The 21,970-nt window shown below is 33.4% G+C and overlaps 2 protein-coding genes across 3 annotated transcripts; one reads left to right on the top strand and one right to left on the bottom strand.

Moving 5' to 3' along the window:
* The first annotated feature begins 6 nt into the window (after positions 1-6).
* On the top strand, positions 7-3,267 carry LOC145114516 (F-box protein At4g02760-like). Of its 2 annotated transcripts, none has more exons than XM_079050534.1 (11): positions 7-347; positions 1,136-1,311; positions 1,405-1,602; positions 1,689-1,799; positions 1,881-1,966; positions 2,095-2,216; positions 2,292-2,356; positions 2,436-2,562; positions 2,672-2,736; positions 2,816-2,887; positions 2,970-3,267. In XM_079050534.1, exons 1-11 carry the CDS (start codon positions 27-29, stop codon positions 3,163-3,165), a joined length of 1,539 nt encoding a protein of 512 aa, XP_078906660.1. In that variant the 5' UTR covers positions 7-26; the 3' UTR covers positions 3,166-3,267. The 2 variants fall into 2 exon arrangements, with proteins under 2 accessions (XP_078906660.1, XP_078906659.1); XM_079050533.1 differs by having other exon boundaries at positions 2,427-2,562.
* Positions 3,268-5,542: 2,275 nt separating this feature from the next.
* On the bottom strand, positions 5,543-15,112 carry LOC145116154 (uncharacterized). The gene is made up of 14 exons (XM_079052498.1): positions 14,937-15,112; positions 14,002-14,159; positions 13,480-13,549; positions 13,254-13,335; positions 12,274-12,343; positions 11,304-11,360; positions 10,962-11,044; positions 10,766-10,815; positions 10,242-10,302; positions 9,633-9,690; positions 8,776-8,837; positions 7,468-7,568; positions 5,906-5,951; positions 5,543-5,815 (listed from the first exon to the last, which is right to left on the bottom strand). Coding segments are annotated over exons 5-10 (309 nt in total). The 5' UTR covers positions 12,275-12,343; positions 13,254-13,335; positions 13,480-13,549; positions 14,002-14,159; positions 14,937-15,112; the 3' UTR covers positions 5,543-5,815; positions 5,906-5,951; positions 7,468-7,568; positions 8,776-8,837; position 9,633.
* Between the last annotated feature and the right edge of the window lie 6,858 nt (positions 15,113-21,970).

Genomic DNA, 21,970 nt, shown 5'->3' with positions numbered 1-21,970 from the left:
CCCCCACCCCACCCCCTTGTCCTCCAATGGATTCCCTTCTCTCCTCTTCCATGGCCAAACGCCCTTGCTCCTCCCCCAAACCTACGTCATCTGATTCTTCTTCCGATCACTTCAACATGGACGGTATCTTAACATCCTTCTTAGCTCTCTCCGATTCCCCCTCAATCAGCGCCTCATTCGACCGCCTCATCGAATGTACATCCTCCGATTCCGATCAAAATCAGTTGATTCAACGAGCTTTGCATCTCGGATCTCTTTTACTTGAAGCTGGTAATCGATCTGCTCGGAAATGCTCCTCCTCTCATAACGCCGTCATTTGGCCACTCTCACCCGACCTCACCATCAAGGTATATCGATTTTTTTTATTTGATTGATTATGTTTCGATCTGTTTATGCGAATAATTTTTTTTTATGCTATCGAGAATTAGTACAAGGAAGAAGTGTATCATGTTTTGCATCTAGTTCAAATGGTATCGGAGTTTCAGTCTTCTCCCTCTTATGCTATGGCTTGCTTCCTTATCTTATTAAATTATTGTTTTTTTTTTATCTTAATTTATTTGTTTCCTTTGATTTATCGAGTTTTTTCTTATGTGGATTATATTTCGATCTGTTTAAGCAAATGTTTTTGTCTCAAATTTTGTTTTCTGTTGATAGTCTGGTTTATTAGGATGAGGAAGAAGGAAGTCATGTTTATGTGCAATTTTCTATCGTTCTATGGCGTTTGCTTCCTTATCTGATTAATGTATTGATATTTTTTTTATTCAATTGCTTGTCTTATATAATGTATCAACTTTTTGGTTTGGATCCTTTTTCGATCTGTCTATGCTAATGGTTTTAGTTCTATTTTCTGTACATATCCTCGTGAATTAGGATAGGAAAGAAGCATTATTTAGTTCGGATGTTTCTCTGCAATTTAATTTTCTTGTTTGTGAACTTCACTCATTTGTCTTGTATGCTATATTGGGTATTTGATTTCGATCTGTTTATTCAAATAATTTTCTTTCTGTTTTGTTCATATCTCTAGACCTGGGATAAGGAACATCATGCTTATTTAGTTCAGAGATATTTGCAACTCTCTTCCTTGTTTGTTACTGTTTCTTAACTTCACCTGTTTGTATTGTATAATGATCCATAGGTTTTTTCAATGCTGGATACACAAAGTGTGTGTTATGCTGCGGCTACATGTTCATTTTTTCAGAAGTGTGCTATGGATCCTCTGTGCTTTGCTAACATTGACCTGGCTACAATAGTCCCCAAAGTGAATAACGCTGTGGTGTCTACCATGATTCATCGAGCTGGAGGTGCACTTAGGTAACATGTTTTTCTCCTTTATGTGGCATATATATGGTATACAAATATAAACATCATTTTCTTTTTTTGTATTTGTACTTTGTGACATATCAGGTCTATCAAGCTTGGTGTATTGCCACCTATTCCTGCACCTCCTTTCTTTTCATCTCAACCATTAGTTTATAGCATTAGGAACTCTAATGATGCATCAGGATTCTCATGGAATGACAAGCGATCAAGGCAAGGAAAAGAATCTTCCATTCTTACAAGATCCTGCTTGAGTTCTTTGAGTGTTAATGGTGGTGCACCTGGGTATGTTTTCTTTATTTAGAGCAAGTGAATCAATCCTGTTTACTCTACTGTATATGTTCTGAGGTTTTATCTGTATCATGTATTAGGGCTCATTTAAGGAGATTGCACCTATTCAACATTGAAAGAATGGACAATACTGCCCTCTGGGCATCATTATCAGCTTGTCCATCTCTCCTTGATCTTGAAATTGTCGGCCTGTAAGTCCTTTATTTTATTTTCTTGACAAAGTTTTCTTCTTTTTCCCATTTACTAAATAAATCCTGATATGATATTGATAGGCATGTTGAGTTGAGGCATACTCTGGAGTCCATAAGCAAGAATTGTCCCTTGTTAGAACGTTTGGTCTTTGAATCTTCAAAAACAGGTATGTTAATTGTTATGTACCTCTTCTTTCATGCTAGACCTTTTTTTTATTATCAAGAAATAGCAACATACTTTCATTAGAAAAATGTTGTACTAGGATAATTTATTTTCTCCACATATACAATACAGGTAGAGACGATGGTTTAAAATTCCCAACCTGCAATGAATTTGTGCTCAACTGTCCTAACATAACAACTTTAGCACTAAAAGGATTCAAACTCCATGACTACAAGGCCCGTATGCTGGTGAAGGTACACGTAGTGCTTTTCCTATTTCCTAGTAACATCTAACAAAATGTATTGAAGTATATGTTGTTAATATTTCAGGGGCTACAGAAATTGAAACATATTGACCTTTCAACATCTTACTCATTCACGGGTTCCTTCTTAAAGTAAGCAAAATTGTGTTGATGACTATTATTGGAGATGTAAGGAGTTGAAAATTGAAAATTGAAATGATAGGAACCTTAGTGCGAATGGTGGTGGAGATAATTTGGAGGTGATGATTTTAAGGGACTGCATGCATCTCAAGGAAATTGAAGTGGAACGCTTTATGGCAGCTGTTCTTGCAGGCGAATTCAGACACCTCAAACACCTTGTACGTAGTAAAAAAAAAAAAATCATTCATATTTTTTGTTTTTGTTATTGTTTTTGTATGAGAGATGTAATAATATTGATAAACGAAAATAAAATATTTGGGAGAACAGGACATATCTAACAGGGAAGGTCTAGCATGCGAGGGTGACTGGTACAATAGATGTTACAGTGCCAGGTAGGCAGAGTCGTTTATGATTATTAGTTGAAAATATTTTGTAAAGAAGAAATTTAGAAATTGGTTGGGAATTATGCAGTTTTATTCCTATAAAGGAAGTATTGGAACAGAGGCCTGATTTCTGTCTGGTAGCAGAATTTCCAGTAGGAAGGTATGATTTTTTGTCAAGGAAATGTAATAGTATATAATAAATACAATATTGGTTTTGTTGAAAATATATGTATTATATGCAGTTATATTGAGGTTGAAGAAATGACAACGGGAAGTGATGTGAGTTTACCATCGCCATCACCATCAGAGTCGGATACATCTGGATCTGATGGATCGGTTTTTATGAGCACATTGGATCATGGTAATGGTAGTGGTAGTGGTAATGAAGACAGTGTTGAAACCAGTTTTGTAAGTTACGAGGAGGAAAATTCAGATTAGTTTTCCGACACATAGAATAACCTAGATTCCATAGATTCAAATTAATTAATGTCGTGTAATGGAATTCTTATTTTGGAAAATAAACTTGTAATTTAGTGGCTATTGTTTTCTATTTAACCGGGATGAAGATGCAAAGTGAAAATAAAGAAAATGAAAATACTTGTTATACTTGTTTATTCTATCATATATTCTCAAAACATATTGGCCCATCTTTCTAGTAGTTTTCTTTTCTTTCTATAAGAAAAAAAAAAAAGGGCGGCTTAAAGCCTTGAACTAACACACACTGTACGTACAAATTCGTAAACTGTACTCATTCAATTCAGTCTAAATCTTGTACAGATTCCTTAAATAATCATCAGACTTGCAGGTATACCCATGTGTATTGGATATTCCAATTTAAAGTTTTTCCCTATCCAAACACCCCTTAAGTTATCACTATGGTAAAATTTACCATAGAAATCTTCTAATCACATTCTCATCAAAAAATTACTAAGGTTCCAATTTTTAAAAATATCAAAAACTTTAATACACAAATATTGTATACATATAATTACATATAATAATCATACAAAGTTTACAGTATCTAAATTTCATGATAAATTGATTCAAATCATAACATAAATAACAGAGAGGAAAAATACAATATTCACATTTACCAAAAAAAAAATCGCAGGTCAAATATGATAATATTAAGAATTTCGCAGTTTATATCTGCAAAATCATGTGAGTTATTTTTTATTTTTTTAGGTCAAAACTACAATATAATAAAGCTATTTTTGTTGTGCAAATGATCTTTTTGAAGATTTTAACATAAAAAGATATCGCAGGTTTATTGGACATGTATATAAAGCTCTTTAAGTTGGTTAAAACTATAATATAAAGCTCTTTTTGTTATGGAAATTGTCTTTGAAGATTTACCGTAAAAAATGGTTTTTTTTTAGATAAAACCTGTATTTCGCAGTCAAACCTCCGGATTTTTGTTTATTTTTTAAAACGACGTCTTTAAGATTTCTCTTCCCACTTGATGATTTTGCATAAAACTTCTATAAAACTAAAGGCTATTTGACTAGTTTTTTTATTTTTCTTTTAATAAATAATAAATATGATTAGTGATTTTTTTTTTCTCAATAATGAAAAAAATACCATTCCTAACTTTCATAACTCAACACCAACATCATCATCAAATCTTCATTCAATCTTCATTCTACTAAGTTGAGTACGTCATATTACAAACTTCATGTGTTTAATATTCCACCATTTTATTTAAAAAAATGTGGTTATGACCCCCTTCAACTTTAACCATCGCCAATTTACACTAATCTACTCTTGTAAAATGACATTCACTCATTTATTTTTTAAAATATCATTTTTGAACTTCTATGTTTATCATTCATAGAATCGTAGTATACATAATATGATTTTAGTTAATAACTTTCATTCATTAACTTAAAAAAACAATTTTTTTGCACGCTTATTTTTATCTATGTGTCAGTGTAAATTAAAGATAGTAAAAAATCCTAATTAATAATGACTGTAAGTAACCCTATTATAAAACTATAAATTGTTCGGGTCAAATAAATGGAAAGATATTACTCTAAATATCATAGCAACTAGGAGATATGCCCATGGAACAGTTGATATTAATGCGAAAGGCATGTTGATTGAAAATGACAGTTATCATGATAGAGCCAAATGAAAGAAAAGAAAACAATGGGTTGATTCACTTCAAGATCCCAATCTTCTGCCACATTAAATATACTAGTAATTTTCATTACATTTTCTTTAAATACCTACTTGTTTCTACAAGAAACAAACGTTTACCCGGAGTAAAAGATTTTATTCAGATTCTAATGACTGTAAATGTGGGTTTAGTTTGTTCCTTATTCTTCAACAGCTGTGAGGTGAGATAGAGATTCAGAGAGCATAATTGAGGTAGAGATTCACAGAAAAGAATCATAGCCAATAGATTATTAAATGGTTACAATAAAGGAGAGATGATGTAGTTTCAGTGATTGCTTGTTATATATATAGCATCCAACTTTCCTTTCATCTTATTACAACATTCTACTCTCAAAACCTACCCAGTTTTAGGTTAACTTTTAGAGTATAATGTCCCATCATATACTTTGTTGTTATATATATAATCATGCATGTCATCCAACAATTTCAAGTGGTTGAATGAAGATACAGTAAATAAGTAAAATAGAAGCATCAGTTCTAATATGATGTGATTAAGTACAATAATATAACAATTGATTATAAATATCAACATTTATAGAGTTGTACGTTAGGATAAAGAAGTTAAAGAACCTAAACTCCAAAAGTCATTCAAGTTTTACTTTATGATATAATTAGGTATCTTTTCAAAATCCAAGTTTTATGGTTCATGATAAGTCAGCTAGCTTGGGTTGAAAACTTGAAATAGATATATGACACACTATAAATAAATACAACTTAGAACCCACCCTAGTTAAAATAGGAAACATTGATTTTATCTGAAAACTTACTTGTAGTGAACTATGATGATCACTTGAAACTTTCTTTAATGAAATCATGTTTTCTTCCAAACCAACATTCCATGCATATGCATGTTCATCCTCAACTTGTAACCAACTACATATAATTAATTCTTCTCATACATCTGGTATTGCTATTAGAAAATGAAAACAAATAGTTATTTTAAAAATATAGGAAATAGTAATACCAACATTATGTACACTTTAAAAAATGCAACACAAACCAGATACTAATGCCAGATATTTTCTTTTCATACATTTGGGTTGTGCCTGCAAATTAATTGGAAAGTAAGCCTAACTCAATTAAACAGAAATGCACAACTTTATTTCTAAATGAGTTTAAAATACAAACAGTAAATTATCTTTCCCTAATTGAATCTCTAATAGCTCACAATAAGTAATTCACTTCTCTCTACATAATTTAATCCAATAACATTTTCACATTCAAAACAAAGCAAAACAACTCTTTAACTTAATTAAGACATTTCATCATACACCTAGAGTGCACAGAAGAACAATCTACAACTAAACAATACTTTTTTGGGTTTCAAAACATCGCCAATCATCTTCTTTTGATTGATGCTTTTGACTATGGGACTAATTCGAAAAACTTACCCTTGATGATCAACATTATATTAGTATAGTGGCCATAAATGCTTTAATCAATACTTGAGGAACCCGATATATGTTTTTCCAAAAAACAAAATCATGGATATGTACAGTAACAAAAGCCTTATTTATTTCCAAGAAAGAAAGCATGATCAGAGCCTAAACCCGAAAGGGTATGTCCCCTTTCGGAAACTATATAAGACTGAATACGATCAAAAATTTGGAAATTAGTAGAATGAAAAAAGAACCAAAGAACATAAATTTTGAGTGTATTTTGTTAGGATGTTGTTATGTGTGCAGCCAATGAGCATCTATCTGCATTATTAACAATAAACCATAAAATCAAAATATTTGAGAATTAAGTGCATCAGTGTACTTCAAATCTTGAAAAATAATATATGTAGTGACCAAGGGGATTTACACATGAAAATGAAATTCTCAATTATTTTGCTTTGACAAAATAACTACTAATTTTGAAATCAACAAAGTCAAAATTTTGGGGTTATTTATGGATTGCAATCATGCAGATTTGTCATCATTGGGTAGCCTTTTCTTGATGTCTTTACCAAGATTAGCAATTATATGAGTTGAAATAAATCCAGGGGAAATAGCATTCAACTGTAACTACTATACAAATTGATTGCTAAATTACTTTACTTTCGCAAGGTAGAATTATAACAACAGTAGGAAAAGATAGTATGCAAACCAAGTAGTCTTAAATATAAGCTTCATCAATAAAAGTTTGAGCATAAAAAATCTATCATAACATTGAACTTTTTAACTTTTTTTCTTGTTAGGACATTCATTATACTTTGTAAAATCTACCCATAATAGCAGTGAAAATTGCTTAACCATATGGATCAATATCAACCTAGGCAACATTATCATGCTATTTTTGTCATAACAATAAAAGTAACATGTTAGTTTTGTTTTAAAAATAAAAGTAGCATGCTATTTTTGTCATAAAATCGAAAGAAGCCTGAGGGTAAATTAGTCAATTTAGAACTAAAAGAAAAACTTATGAAAGTAAAAAAGTTTATGAAAGAAAATCGAATGTGGCAAAACAAAATTGATATTTTTGGATAAATTTACCCTTGATGATCAACATTATATTACTATAGTGACCATAAAAATCATGGATTTAACTTATAGTAACAAAAGCCATAAGTTTCTTCACCTTTGATCAGTAGCCATTCGAAGAAAGAAAGCATGAACAGAGCATAGAACTTGTATATTTTATTCATCTACCATCAGTCCATCGCAAAGATTTATTATGTTCTTCAAAACCCAAACACAAGAAAGAAAGCATTACTTAATTATTGAGAACTTCTAACATAAAATCGATTGAATTCTTCACTAAATGAAAGCATTGTTTTATCAAGTCAAACAAAGATATAGAAAACTTAAGACATCTTTATCCAGGTAGCACTTTATCAATGTAGCAATTATTGAGAAACAGTATAATACTACACAAATAACTGAAAGTATAATACTACAGTTGATCAGATTTTCAATATATAATTTCTGAATAGGAAAAAAAAAAACTTTTAGATTTTAAAGGTACAATGTATTAACTACAATGTCTTAATAGGTTATATTTTGAGAATATAATGTTACAATTTGGAGTACAGTGATTTTGAGAGTACAATGTCTTGATAGTAGAAATTTTTGAACATGTTTAGTTTTTCATAGTACAGTGACTTGATAATTACATGTTAATAAACATGTTTAAACATGGTAAGGTTTTACACCTTAGCATCTAAATAGCATACACAAATGCACATGAAAATTTCAGAGATGTTAATAACAAATAAAACATGATCAAATTATATCCCAAAAGAATGCAATTAGACTACCTGTGCATTATTAATAGGTTATATTTTAAAATACTAGTTAATAGTTGTTTAGATTTTTCAAGTATTTGTCCCCTCACACAAATTTAACCACGAGGGTATGGTATGGTTTATATATAGCATCCTACTTTACTTTCATCTAAATACAACATAATTCTATTTTAAAAAATCTACCCAGTTTTAGGTAAACTTTTTAGAGTATAATGTCCTAATCAGCAAAAAAAAAGGGTAGATTATTTAAAGTTTAATGTCACAATAAGAAAAAAAACTGAAAGTATGATGCTATAATTAAGTAGAATGCACTAATAAGAAAAAAGATCCTATAAAGAAAATAGGTAAAATATAATTGGGTAAAGAATTTCAAAGCACAATGTGTTAATATGAAAAAGTTGAAAGTTTAATACTATAATGGAAAGAAATGAAACTAGGATGCTATAATGAAACACAAGACATAAAAGAATGAAATGAAAGTTAGTTGTCCTAAAAATAATTTATACTTTAAAAAAATCCATGACATCAGGAGACATGACATGGGAGAAGCAACAGATATAATAATATCAGACATGACAGATTATATATTCTTTAAAGCATGGAAAACTAAAAGTGTTGAAGAAAGTTTAGTAAATTGATACCTTTAAACAGACCACCAGATGCATTCGCATTCATAACAACATTGCAATAAGCAAACACCTAGCTGAGCATCAATAAACCTTACTTACTGATTGAAAGAGAAGAAAATAAACTACATCTCTGATTTGGTCTTAAGAAACATTTACCAACAATACCCACAAAAACACATTCTGAAAAAAGCCTACCAGACACGCTTAATCATATTTTACAGAAAAAAAAAACCAATAGCTTTTAAGGAAAGAGATAAATTCTGTTATGCTCCTTGAAAATGGAAATGAAAGAGATGAAGATGATAGGGACAAAAAGATCATTTTCATAAATTTATAAAACAAAACGTCTAAAAAGAGCATTATGAAACCATGAAAATAGGACCAAAATCGCAAAAAAGATCAGGTCACCTGAAAAATAAAGGCTTTAAATGCAAGAAATACAACATTCTACTTTCAAATACAAGGCGATTCCACTCCTTAGAGGAATGCAAGGACAATGCTAGAATTTTCAAAGCATAAGAAAAAAGATGAAAGTACAATGCTAAGGTTTACAAAGTACATTTCCTTAATAAGAAAAAGTTAAAGTACACTTATGCAGAGCAAGTTTAAGTCGGTTATCAAAAAAACGAAAGTCAAATACTAAACTGTGATTCAACAAAAGGATTTGAAGTTACACTAAATTGTAAAAAGTTTTGAAAATGACACAACCCAGTTGCTGATGGCATTATCCATCAGTAAAGAATCTTGTTAGTGCAATTCATAAGAAAGGATTAACCATCACATCATGCAGAAGGATTCTCCAACAAAAAGCTCAGCAACTAATCACAAATTCAAGCATTTATTTAAAAGTTTTAAAGGGTGAAACTTACACTAAGCAATGTCTGTGGCTCGTGCAGAAGAGTGATTCACAATAGCATCCGAAATTGACTGCAGTTTTATAATATAAATGCAGAGCATTAAAAAGAGGATTTAAAACTTTAACAATATAATATAGTACAAGGGACAGACATATATATATGTACATTAAATATGCATGTTCAACAATTCCAATACAGGATTCCTGATCCAGTGTTATACAATTGAACTTATAAAAACCAACAAGGAGAAATTAGTATACAACAGTCACATGCCTTGGCTATTATTCCATGTGCCACTAACACAAAAAACCAATAGTTGGCTAAGCTGTAGCTGCAAGCTGCTTCTCAATATTTATTTGTATCTTTAAAAACAAATGCAGATAAACTACTTGTATCCAATCCTCCTTATATAATATCCATACACACTCTCCAATGCCTTAAGCATAAGCAAATGGTTGATGTATTTTTTTCTAAATATATACATACAATTTCAGTGAAGAAAGTATAGATACAGTGAATGTAATGAAATCCATACTTTCTTAACATATTTGGTTTGGCTAAAATAAAAGGTAATAATATGATGCTTGTTCAATCATCACAGCTGAATGAAGAGATTATTACCTCATTATATTGACCAATTGTTTTTGACATTTCAACCCACACCATGTGGCATTTCCTTTCCCTGATGTCCCAACTTATAAAATAAAAAGTAGACTTTTTAAATAAAGATAAGAATTGACTAAATAACAAATATCTTTTGTAAAGAATTACCAGGCATACTAAACAGAGGGTATTTATGGATTCTTCATTGTAAGTTTTGTAAAGAATTACCATATCTTTATCTCTAACATATTCAGACACATTTTAAGGCATTACGAGGTTAATTCAGCTTTCGTAATAACAATCTTTATAATAAGCAACATTGTGCTATAAGTTGTTAAAACAGCAAAGCCCTATAAATTTATATTTTCTTTGTTTCACGAAAATGTTATAATCCTAAAATATTGCATAAATTGGTCATAGGTTGCATATTTTCTCCAAAAATCTAGTTTGTTGTGTATATAATAACTATTAAACTCTTCAACTTATATGTAAATCTTGCAACTTCACATAAAAAATACAATATAAACTAGTATTTAGACTACCTGTGCATTATCAGCATTAAATCAATTTCATCACCTAGCTCCATCTTAAGCTGCATCCACAAAAAAGTATACATCTCATCTCATGAAGGTAATATAAATACAAAAGTCTGTACATACCATAAGCTTTTTTATTTTATTTTTCAAGAGATAATTAGACAATGAAAAAAGAGTAGTTACACATTGTTAAGAAATTTACCTTGCTCCTTTTATCACTGTATGCATTCATAAACTTTTTCAGCCGAGTGTTGTGCATAATCCTGAAGAACACCACATTGAGATCTACATAGTTTGTATAAAAACAGGACACATTATTAGAAATAGCCACTTACATTATATGCAGTCGCAATTTATTACAAGAGAAACAAACTTGTTCTGTTTCTTTAGACAAATTAACCAAAACTTTAAATGTTTTTCTTTTTATTTTAAAAATGAAAGTAGCATGCTATTTTTATCATAACAACAAAAGTAGCATGTTATTTTTGTTTTAGCCCTAAAAACAATCTAATACTTGTAATCTTGGAAGGTTTCAGATGCATACCTGTAGATAGTGGAAGCAAATTGTTTGTGTTGGAATCAACCCTCTGTACACATCTCACTGAAACAAAAAAGCACCAACCAACGAAAAACAGAAGTTTTGTGAGGCAATTTTTTTGTATTATTCCACACTGCAAATCAACAACTAAATAGCATAAAAACATTCTAAAAAACCCGGACTTCTACCCACTAGTTCAACTACTGCCAACATGGCTTTTACTGGATCAAACAAAGCAAAAGACTAAAACACCCCTAAGACAATCAAATCACGTGATTTTGACTCGGTTTGGATTGACACCCACTGTTTGATATAAATTTTCCAATATTTTCAATGTAGACTATAAGTTGCTTCATATTTGATGAAATGTAGAGCAGAACATTCCCATTTCTCTGGAAGAACAACACTACCACAACAACAGTATCAGTAAATTTGGTGATGAAATGTAGAGCAAAACAAGAGGGTTTATATTAAGAATGTGTAGATGGATATGAAACCTAGAGTTGGTAATAATAAGGTACATTGATTTAGGCAATTATATGTCTCTCGATTTGATGATTCAAATCCTAACCTTCGTGAAAGTCCCTTCAGAACAAAATTTGATATGCAACTTTTATGTGTGAAACGTATCAACTACTCAAGTCATATTTGATAATCTCCTCCTATTAAACTAATTCCGTTCAGAGTTTTTAACTATATATAGATATGCCATTGCCATATAAAACTTTTAGGTGTTTAGCTAGATCTAAAGTAGTTTCCCTTTTTATTTTACAAAACTTTTAGGCGTTTAACAATGAAAAAAGACTTGTTACATTTGTTATATATATAATGAATTTTTTTTGCATTCCTCAACAAAATTCTTTGGCTTTTATTGATGACTACAAGCCTGCCATCTGTATCCAAAGAGAGTAATATTAAAATTTCAACCATTTCAGCATAATATTATTATATAAAACTTTATTCAGAACTAACTTACTGTCCTATATGAAAATAGACATGATCCTGAATATTACTCCATGTTCTTCCTTTATAAGCAGAGGTTTTATCTGATACAAAAAGGCAGAACTTGTCAGAACTCAGAAGAATATGATAAAGCACACTAACTTAGAAAGAAGAGTAAGTATTGTCATTTTACTAGGCACAAGGATGAAAAACGTTGCATACCTCAACTAAGGACCAAATGTTAAAAAAAACAAATCAGCTAAACTCGGGGACCAAAAACATAATATTAATCTAAAAAGATAGATAAATCATTCATATATTATTACTTCAATTATTGTTACAGAATCATTGATATTTGATAAATGAAAGTTATCTACTAAGTACTAATAGTAAAACAAAGTGTATCTATTAAATTTTTAACAAAAACTGCAATACATGATCACATTTCTTTTACAATAGACCACTAAAAAAACGAGGTGATTCTATAACAATAAGATGCTTGTTCAAGCATCACAGCTGAATGAAAAGATTATTGCAAAAAAAATGAAGTTTTTTAACAAAATTCTCATATATGTAAATAATATTTTTATTTACAAAAGAGAATTGATTATTACCTCATTATATTGACCACTTGTTTTTAACATTTCCACCCACCATGTGGCATTTCCTTTCCCTGATGTTTTTAACATTTCAGGTTTTAAGACAACAATGTTATAATCCTAAAATGTTGCATATATTGGTATTTATTTAGACCTTGTAACTTCACATAAAAAATACACTATAAATTAGTATTTAGACTCTTGTTCTGATGAAACCAGATAACATGATGTCTTGGAGCACCACCTACAAACTTTTCCCTTTCAGTAGGTGCAACATTAATTCAATTTCATCACTTTGCTCCATACAAAAAAAAAAGTACACATCTCATGAAGGAAATATAAATACAAAAGTCTGTACATACCATACACCTAAATAAGCCTTACTGATTGAAAAATACATCAATTTATCATTTACTCTGTTATGTAATCGTTGAACACTGCAGGCAAAACACAGTAGGTTTCAATTCTGCCATGTCATCCAACAATTTCAAGTTGTCCTACACGAATGAAAATACAATGTTTAGTTTTGTCCCCCAATAAGTCAAAATGAAACAGCAGTTTTATCATAATGTGATTGAGTACACTAAAGAAATCATTATCATGAACTTAATTTGGAAACAACATAACCTTGAATTTCTTACTCCTTAATAAAATCCAACTGAAATATGATCAGGTTATCTGTTTGCCAAAGGAAGATAAGATGATATATAACTGAAATAAGCATGGATTGGGGAGTATTAGAACAAAATAATATATGATGAAACAAATGGCATTTACTTACACATCTGAAGGATACAACTTAATTTCAAAAACATTTGCAATCAGGTTTCCCCGGTTTTATCATATTTGTAGGAAAAGGAACATATTGTAGCAACATTATCTGGTTTTGGTCGACGAAAAGGGTAAGGGCTGTTACTTAACTAAAAAGCACCAACTCATATGGCAAATATATCAGTAATTAAATGCCAGAAAGCATGATATATTAACTCAAATAACAAAAAAAGTCATTTTATAGGAGATGTTTAAGTTTGTAATTAAGATAACAAGAGCTTTTTCTTGATGTTTATATGAGTTGAAATAAATCAGGGGAAATAGCATTCACCTGTAATTACTATAAAAAAAATGACCGACAAAATAGAGTGGTAAGAGATAAAGAAACTGACGGTTATGCCCCTATTGATCCACAGTTTTGATAAACTCGATTACTCCAGATTTTGCCCAACATTGTCAAACAGACCAACACTCCCTAAAAATATTTTAAACATGCTAAGGCATAATCTTGATGGGATTTCTTCTTCATCATAATATTGGTGGCAGCAGCCTGAAACAAACATATGAAGATTTAGAAAAAAAAACATAATCATAAATACTTGGCAAATATTTGAGAATAATCAAGAATCATGAAATCAAACATGGGTTTCTCAAATTTTTTGCTTTGACAAAGTAATAACTGATTTTGAAATCAACAAAGTCAAAATTTTATGGATTGCAATCATGCAGATTTGTCATCATTCCATCATAATAATTTGCCTCACAGTGCATAACATTGTATACTAAGAGACCCTTTTGTAGTACTTGCTGAAAGGACAAAACAACAATCCAAACATGGTAAAATGCACAAAGCCCTGAAAGAAAATGATTAAAAAGAATAAATAAGAAATGTGATCATATTTATGAAGACAGACAACTTTAAAGAGAAGAAAAAGAACTATTGCTCTGATTTGGCCTTAGGAACAGTAACCAACAAAATCTGAAATACATTCTCAAAAACCCCCACCCAAAAGATCAACAGAACTACAAAAAAGAATATGCAGTTTCCTTCTATTTTTAAGTTGCAATACTACTGGTCCAGTTCGAAAATCAGATTTTATAGAACAATAAAAACGCCAACAAAAAGATGAAGAAGAAGAAGACAGGGTTTCTACTAGAACAATGAGAAGAAATAGAATTAAAAAAAAGAAACAACAGCTAACCTTCTATATTTTTTTCTTATCCATACATACAGAGGAAATCATAACATCTGAATTACAGAAGAAGAAAAAAAAACCCTAGAAAAAACAAAAGGTAGAAGAGAAAAATGAAAAGAATGAAAACTTACAGCGATCTTTGTCAGTTTCTTTGGATTGTAAGTAAACATGGTTGTGAGTGTGTGGCGAAGGATGAGGTGCTTGGGTCTCCGAGAAGCGGAGTTACAGAGAACACGGTGAGTCTCTCCGACGGTGTTTGGAGAGCGCGATGAGTGAAGAGTGAAGAACGGTTCGTTTTATGCGCCAAATACACCGACCCAAACTTTTTGACTTCCTAACGGCTCTTTTTATAAAACCTTTCCAAAATTAACAGCTTATTATGCAAGCAAATAAATAAAATTACTAATGTATCCTAATTAAATAATTACTTAACTACTTTTAGCCAAAAATTAGCAATTGTCCAAAAATAGCCCACGAAACCATAGATAATTAGACTGGGCTACCGTTTCGTCAAATGGTCTACTGTTTCGTCAAATGGTCTACTGTTTCTGGTTAACTATAATTTTTTTTTTCATTTTGAACATCTAAAACCGTAGGTTATTTAAAACCTACAGTTTTCTCTCGACAAACTACGGTTTCCCAAAACGTAGCCTACGGTTCTGGGTTAAAGTCTACGGGTTTTTTTTTCTTCTTATTTTTAATAGATTGAGAATAGTTTTTTGAGAATTATTTTGATAAAAAATATTGTTTGTAAAATGTAGAGTAGTTTTTTGACAATTATTTTGTTAAAAAATATTTTTTGTAAAATATAAAATAGTTTCTTAACAATTATGTTGATAAAATTATTTTTTGCTAAAATGTAGATTACTTTTTTGAATTTGTTGACTACCTTTTTGGTAAATTTGACTACTTTTCGGGTAAATTTAACTATTTTTTTTGTTAAATTTGACTACTTTCTTGGTAAACTTTACTACTTTTTTGTCAGAGTTGACTACTGTTTTAAACCTATTATATATGATAAGTATTCCATATTTGTGGAATTATTTCATATTTGGGAAGTTTTTTTCTCCAACTTATTTTTTCTAAAAATTAACATAATGAGTTGTAACGGGTATTTTGTATTGCTTATTACGGATGGAAGATGAGAGTTTGTTAATTCCTAATTATCATATGTTTGACCACCGGGATACAATCCGAGAATGTTTTATTTAGGTGTTGAATTTTACGAAACCACCACGTTCACTGAATTTGTTTATTTGGTGAAGTGCAACATTGGTCTTCCCGAAGAATCAAAAGTCAGTCTGGCTTATCAACATCCCGAACAACTCTATTATTGTGGTATTGTTGATGATCGTAATATTAGAAAGCTGATCAAGGTAATAAATGTCGTTGGAGATAAATCTGTCTGTTTATGTGGTGGTTGAAGAAGGCGTTTGGGGTAACAAAGTGGCTGATAGAGGAAATGCATCTGCAGCTAATTTATCAAGCGGAAAAGGGAGCAACACCCCAATAGGTAATATTAAAAGTCCAAGTAAAAGTCAATATCATAGTGTCGCTAAAAATGTAAAAGTAGTGTCAGAACCGATTATGTATGTGACACCCGAGAATTATAAGTATATCGATGATAATGATGTCGGTACATATGTTAATGATGTGGGTGCAAATCATTACTTTGACCAAAAACCACTAGTCGTGGTCAATGATAGTGAGCTAAAGGTTGGTAATGAATCTAAAAAACAAGAAGTTCCATTTTTGCATGATGGTGAACTAAAGATACAACGAGTTTGCGGATTGTGACAAGTTGGATATATCCGTCCTAGAGAGTGATTCTAACGGAGAAGAATTTGATGATGAACCTAAACTTATTTATTCAGATACCATGTTTCATGGTATGTCCCCATTGCCTTTGTGTCCTGTAAACGATGATGTGAACATTCCATGTTAGAGGGTGGATATAAATGAAGAGATTAAGGTTCTAGACATTTTTGATAACAAAGAGTTGCTCAAGCTTGCAATTGGAAAATAATGCATGGAACAAGGTAAGCTAGTATAAGACTACCATATCGAGCAAATAAAGGTTCAAGGTGGCTTGTTTGGTAGAAAATTGTTCTTGGATGGTTAGGGAAAAGGGGAATCAAATCGACTACTGCTTTCCAAGTCACAAAGTTGTTGACCAACACACATGTTGTGCAACAAACTTGGAGTCTAATTATCGACAATCAAAGAAAAAGGTTCTTGGTCACTTTATCGCTGAAGTATTGGCTAGAGATTATAATAGAATTTATCAGGGTAATGAAATTGTGAGGGACATCAATTCGAAATTTCCAATCAATATCACATACCAACAGGCATGGTGGGCAAAACAATATGTGTTGTTGATGTTAAGAGGTACCAAAGAGGATTCATTCACCAAACTACCAGCGTATGTGCACAACTTGGTCAAGCATAATCCAAGAACTATTACTCAAATAAGAACAAACGATGATGATCGGTTTGAGTTCGTGTATATCGCGCTGGGTTGCTAGGTAAGCAATGATATTATTTTATAACAAATATAACATATCAATCCTAATTGGTATTTGTTAATGCAATTACAAATAATTGTAGGTACAAGCGTTCATCAAATATTGTAGGCCGACCCTAATAATTGATGTTGTTCACCTAAAAGGTGAATTCAAGGGTACGGTGTTGCTTGCAGTGACAATGGACGGTCAAAACGAAATCATTTCTGTTGCTTATGCCATATGCAAAAGTGAATGTACGGAGACATGATCATGGTTCCTTTGAAAACTACGTGAATGTATAGGCAACGTGGAGGACCTTACATTCATATCTGATAGGGCTCCATCCATAGCGACGTCAATTGCAAATATATTTTCTCGCGCCTATCATAAAATATGTGGTATCCATTTGTATTTTAACATTTAAGCAAAATTTGGAAGAAGGGATACAATACACACATTATTTTGGGAGACATGCAAAGCCTATACTATTAGAAAATTCGATAATTGGATAAAAAAATTAAAAAGGTAAATGTTGGTGTGTGGGAATACCTACAAAACATCAGTCCATAAAGATGGGTCATGACACATTTTCATGGGAATCGGTATTTTCTTATGACATCAAATAGTGCGGAGTCGATAAATTCAATGTCAAAATTTGCAAGAAAGATGTCAATATTGATGTTGATTGAGTTTTTTCGTGCAACAATGCAACAATGGAGTTTTCAGAAGCGTGATTTTGCAAGTACTAATATTTTATATATAATAGTACTTGAAATGTTATTTTACTACTCGTATGATATTATGAAATTATGTCTATTTTTTTAGTTGAAGCAAAAACAACACTCACCCCATGGGCTGATACGATTATACAAGCAAATAAGAATTGAAGAGTTGAAAAACTCTTAGATCGATTAGATCTTCAACAGGTTAAACAATAAAATCAAATAAACACAAAGAACACAATGTAGAATCAACTGATGCTTAATGATTCAAATATAGTCACGCCTCAGCAGAGCTCGACAAAGAACTTCCACTGTAGAGGCGAGCTAGGGTTTGTAGTACAAGAACAAAAATAATAATTATCAAAGCGCTGATCATAAAAGGCTGCATGCATGCACCTTAAATACTAAACCCTAAACAAAAACAATCACGGTTGGACATGCCCAACCTGATAGCAAAACTGGGCTAAGGACCGAGCCCATGACGCAACACTTATTTAACCCAACAATCTCCCCCTTTGCGTCAAATGAGGCGAGAGATTATTTATGTTGTGTAGCCTTCACTTTCTTCACAACCTTGAACAGCCGAGGAATGATAGCAAGAAGCATCTGCCGAAATTGGATGTACCATCGTAGCATATCAGTAAACAACTTCTTGTCAGCTGCAGAATTCTGATCACAACGGTGAATGATCTCCAAAATATGCTCCAAGCAAGCTGTTGAGAACAGGTGCTTATCAATGAGAGCAAAGAGACATTTTTGACTTTCGCCCCTAACGAACATCACCGTGTGAAATTTTGGGTCGATTTTACCCTTAACCATCGCGTTCACATTGCCAGTTCTTCCAATAGGTTTGATCGTTGGGCGCTTGTGAATGGCAGATGTGATTTCTTGATCCATCTTTGCTACTTCATGAATGTAGCAAACAAGCATTCGCTTGATGTGGTCAATGATCGGCTGATACTCCTGAGGATTGGACAGCAAAATATTGTTGAGGAGTATCCAGTCGTGAGGGTTAAGGTTCGGTAGATCAGCCAGGGAAAAATTATGAACCGAGCTATCAGAGCCTCGGGTCACTTTAAACTTGACGTTGACAAATTTTCCAGCTGAATAAGGCTTCAGTACCTTAACCGTAGTAATCTCCTGTGAGTTCCAGGTTAAGTACTGCGGCTGAGCAAACTCTAGATAAAATTTCAACAGATCCCGATCTACCTTCGGGTCTGGAGAGGGAATGACAGCAGTTGAGTTGAAGCAATGAAAGATAAATGCCTTTCGTGTGATAGGCATATCAAATTGAGCGTCCTTCGAGTTCTCAAGGCCGAACGACATAACAGGTTCGAGCCAATGAGTACTCGGTTCATCTATAGCTTCTCTCTGGAGCGATTCAATGGTCCATTCTGGAAATATGGACTTCTTTTTCTCCAAGAGCTCCTTTTCTTTTAGCTTCTCTCTAACTCAACCATTTCCTTCTCAATCTTTTTCTCAAGCTCCTTATCAGTGGGCTTAGTTTTCTGAAAAGGGTTAGAGGGATTTTCACCCAAGATATCTTCAAAATCATCATCATCATCCACATCATCTTCTCCAATCTTCTTCTTCTTCTTATCCCTTTTGCTGACCGAAGCTACATTATCCTTCGGTGCAGTTGTTGATTTGGGTTCGGGAGGAGGTTGAGTATCATCCTTGCCAGCTTGAGTAACCTTTTCTCCCCCTTGTTTCGGCTTGACAGAAGTCACCGGAACACCCTCTATGCGACTCAAGATATCCAACGCAGGTCTGAGTTTTTCGGCTAAATGGCGTCTAATGGATATAGTCAGAATAGAGTCGTGGGCGTCGAGAAGGTGTAACAAAATAGAGTGAACGTCACCCACGGAGCTTCGAATAACTTCTCTTTCAGACTTTAAATCATCAAGCTCTTTTGTAGCAGAGCGAAGCTTGATGTTTTGAATTTTTAGCTGAGAAGTACGTTTGTCTAGCTCATCCATAATCTGATTTTCAACTACAAGTTCGGCTTCCAGCTGGGTCAACCGGTCATTGACACTAGTATGAAGGTTTTCGTTGGCAGCTTCAATGGCCCGGCGAGCGACTTCAAGATTAGTCCTTTCAGCTTCGAGAGAATGCGTGAGAGTTTCAACTGAAGCATTCACAGTCTGGGAGTTCTTCTGAGCAGCAGCTTGAAAAGAATCTAGGAATAGTTGAGCCTCAGAAATTAGTTTTTTGACTTTTGCGGTCGCATCTTTGCATTCTTTTGTGGAGGCCTCAACAGCAAGCGAGGCCTTCTGACATTGAGATGTTGAAGCGTCAATAGCCTTTGCTGCGGCAGTGAGAAAGGCATCATGTTCTTGAACAACCGAAGAAAACAAGGCCTTGAGAGCAGCTTCGGAGTAAGCACCATTGGAAGAGGAAGAGAGTAGCTGATCGAGCTTATCAGTGACCGTCTTGAGATGACGCTTGGTGATAGGAGCATCGTCATCATCGTCATTTTGGACACGGTAGGGACTGAAGTAAGTGGAGTCGAACTCCAAGTCCTCACCGCCAAGAATGGTGTTGGTTTCAGTGGATGGAGTAGGTGATGGTGGTTTGGTAGTAACTGGGGTTTCTGGAGCTGAAGAACGAGCCCCCGTATCAGATACGTTGGTTCGAACTCCAGAAGTGGTGGTAGTAGTAGCCTCAGTGAAGATGGGTGCAGAAATGGGAATGGTAGAGGATGGTTGAGATGTGATGATAGGAAAAATAGGAGGGATGGAGACAGGAACAGAAACAGGTGGAGGAGAAGGTGCTTTGGAACGAACAGGTACCTCTGGTGTAGGCGAGCGAGGTGGTGTATCACCACGAACCGAACCTTCATCCTCTGAGCTTTCGCTTTCAGACTCACTGGGAGGAGGTGTGGGATGATTAGGAGGCACGTATTCTGAGTCAGAATCAGTTGAGGATTGAAGAATTAGCCGGCGAGCAGGTTTCTTGCCTTTCTTCGGCTTAGGTTGAGATGGTGCTGCCTTCTCAGACTTTCACTTCCTAGGGGTTGGAACTTTTGAAACTTGACCTCCCTTATCCCCCTTTTTCACTTCTGGCTTCTTGCCTCTCTTTGCAGGTTTGTCTGCATCATCAATTGATTTCACCATGTCAGCAGTGAGTTCCCTTGGACCTAAAGAGGGAAGCTTCTTGTATTCCTGAATAAGCTTGCTTGAAGGAGACACAGAAGCATACATCGACTCAGGAATGGACCCAACAAAAGGAAACTTTGAAGGATGAGTAACAATAATGTTGGTAGTATGAAAGGTAGCAATGGAAGAAAGCATTGAGTCCGCCATGATAGGGACATGGAAACGATCCATTATCCATTGAGTGATGATAGTCCAGAAGCGAGCACAAGAGATTTCGGTGTGGCGAGATGAAGATGATAAACTCTGAATAAGCTGAAGCCATAAAACCATTCCATAATCTAGATTAAGACCGTGGTACACACCATAAAGCAGAGTCATAAAGGACTTGCTCGCACCGTCAGATCCGGCACTCCGTTCAGAAAGCCCTTTGAAGAGTAGAGTGAAGATGTCATTCCATTGAGGAGGAAGGCAGGACTTTTTGAACTTCGTCACAGTGGTTAGGGTTTCAGTATACCCCATGTTGTAGAGCATTGAGAAGAGCTGACCTGTGGTAATGGAATCAGGATTAACCATGGATTCTTCATACGCAAGCCCTAGAAGAGAGCAGAAACGATTCCTGGAGATCGAGGCTTTCTGGTTAAGAATGTCGAAGAAAATTTTGTCTGCCCCTTTGTCATACGTTGCAGAGGAATAGATTTGAGAGAGACAAGACATCGGAACAACTTCGACTATGGTTAGGGCTTTGACGAGTGGGGAATATTTCAGGCATTCCACCACTTGATACATGTAGGTATCGTAAAGAAAAGGTGAGAGATCGATCAACAAGTTCTGATTGGGCTTG

The sequence above is a fragment of the Lactuca virosa genome, chromosome 5, assembly GCF_052849685.1.
Source record: "Lactuca virosa cultivar CGN04683 chromosome 5, Lactuca_virosa_CGN04683_v6, whole genome shotgun sequence".
NCBI classification, from domain to species: domain Eukaryota; kingdom Viridiplantae; phylum Streptophyta; class Magnoliopsida; order Asterales; family Asteraceae; genus Lactuca; species Lactuca virosa.
The sequence above is the reverse complement of the archived record's forward strand: the minus strand, read 5'-3'. Positions and strand labels throughout refer to the sequence as shown.

Excerpts from the sequence above, each read along its gene's own strand:
- LOC145114516 (XM_079050533.1), top strand. The coding sequence starts at position 27 with ATGGATTCCCTTCTCTCCTCTTCCATGGCCAAACGCCCTTGCTCCTCC. Across the intron at positions 1,967-2,094 it reads CTTTGAATCTTCAAAAACAG|GTAGAGACGATGGTTTAAAA; the intron begins GTATGTTAATTG and ends TATACAATACAG. Across the intron at positions 2,217-2,291 it reads AGGCCCGTATGCTGGTGAAG|GGGCTACAGAAATTGAAACA; the intron begins GTACACGTAGTG and ends TTAATATTTCAG.
- LOC145116154 (XM_079052498.1), bottom strand. Across the intron at positions 11,045-11,303 it reads TTTGCTTCCACTATCTACAG|ATCTCAATGTGGTGTTCTTC; the intron begins GTATGCATCTGA and ends CAAACTATGTAG. Across the intron at positions 10,816-10,961 it reads ACAGTGATAAAAGGAGCAAG|CTTAAGATGGAGCTAGGTGA; the intron begins GTAAATTTCTTA and ends TTGTGGATGCAG.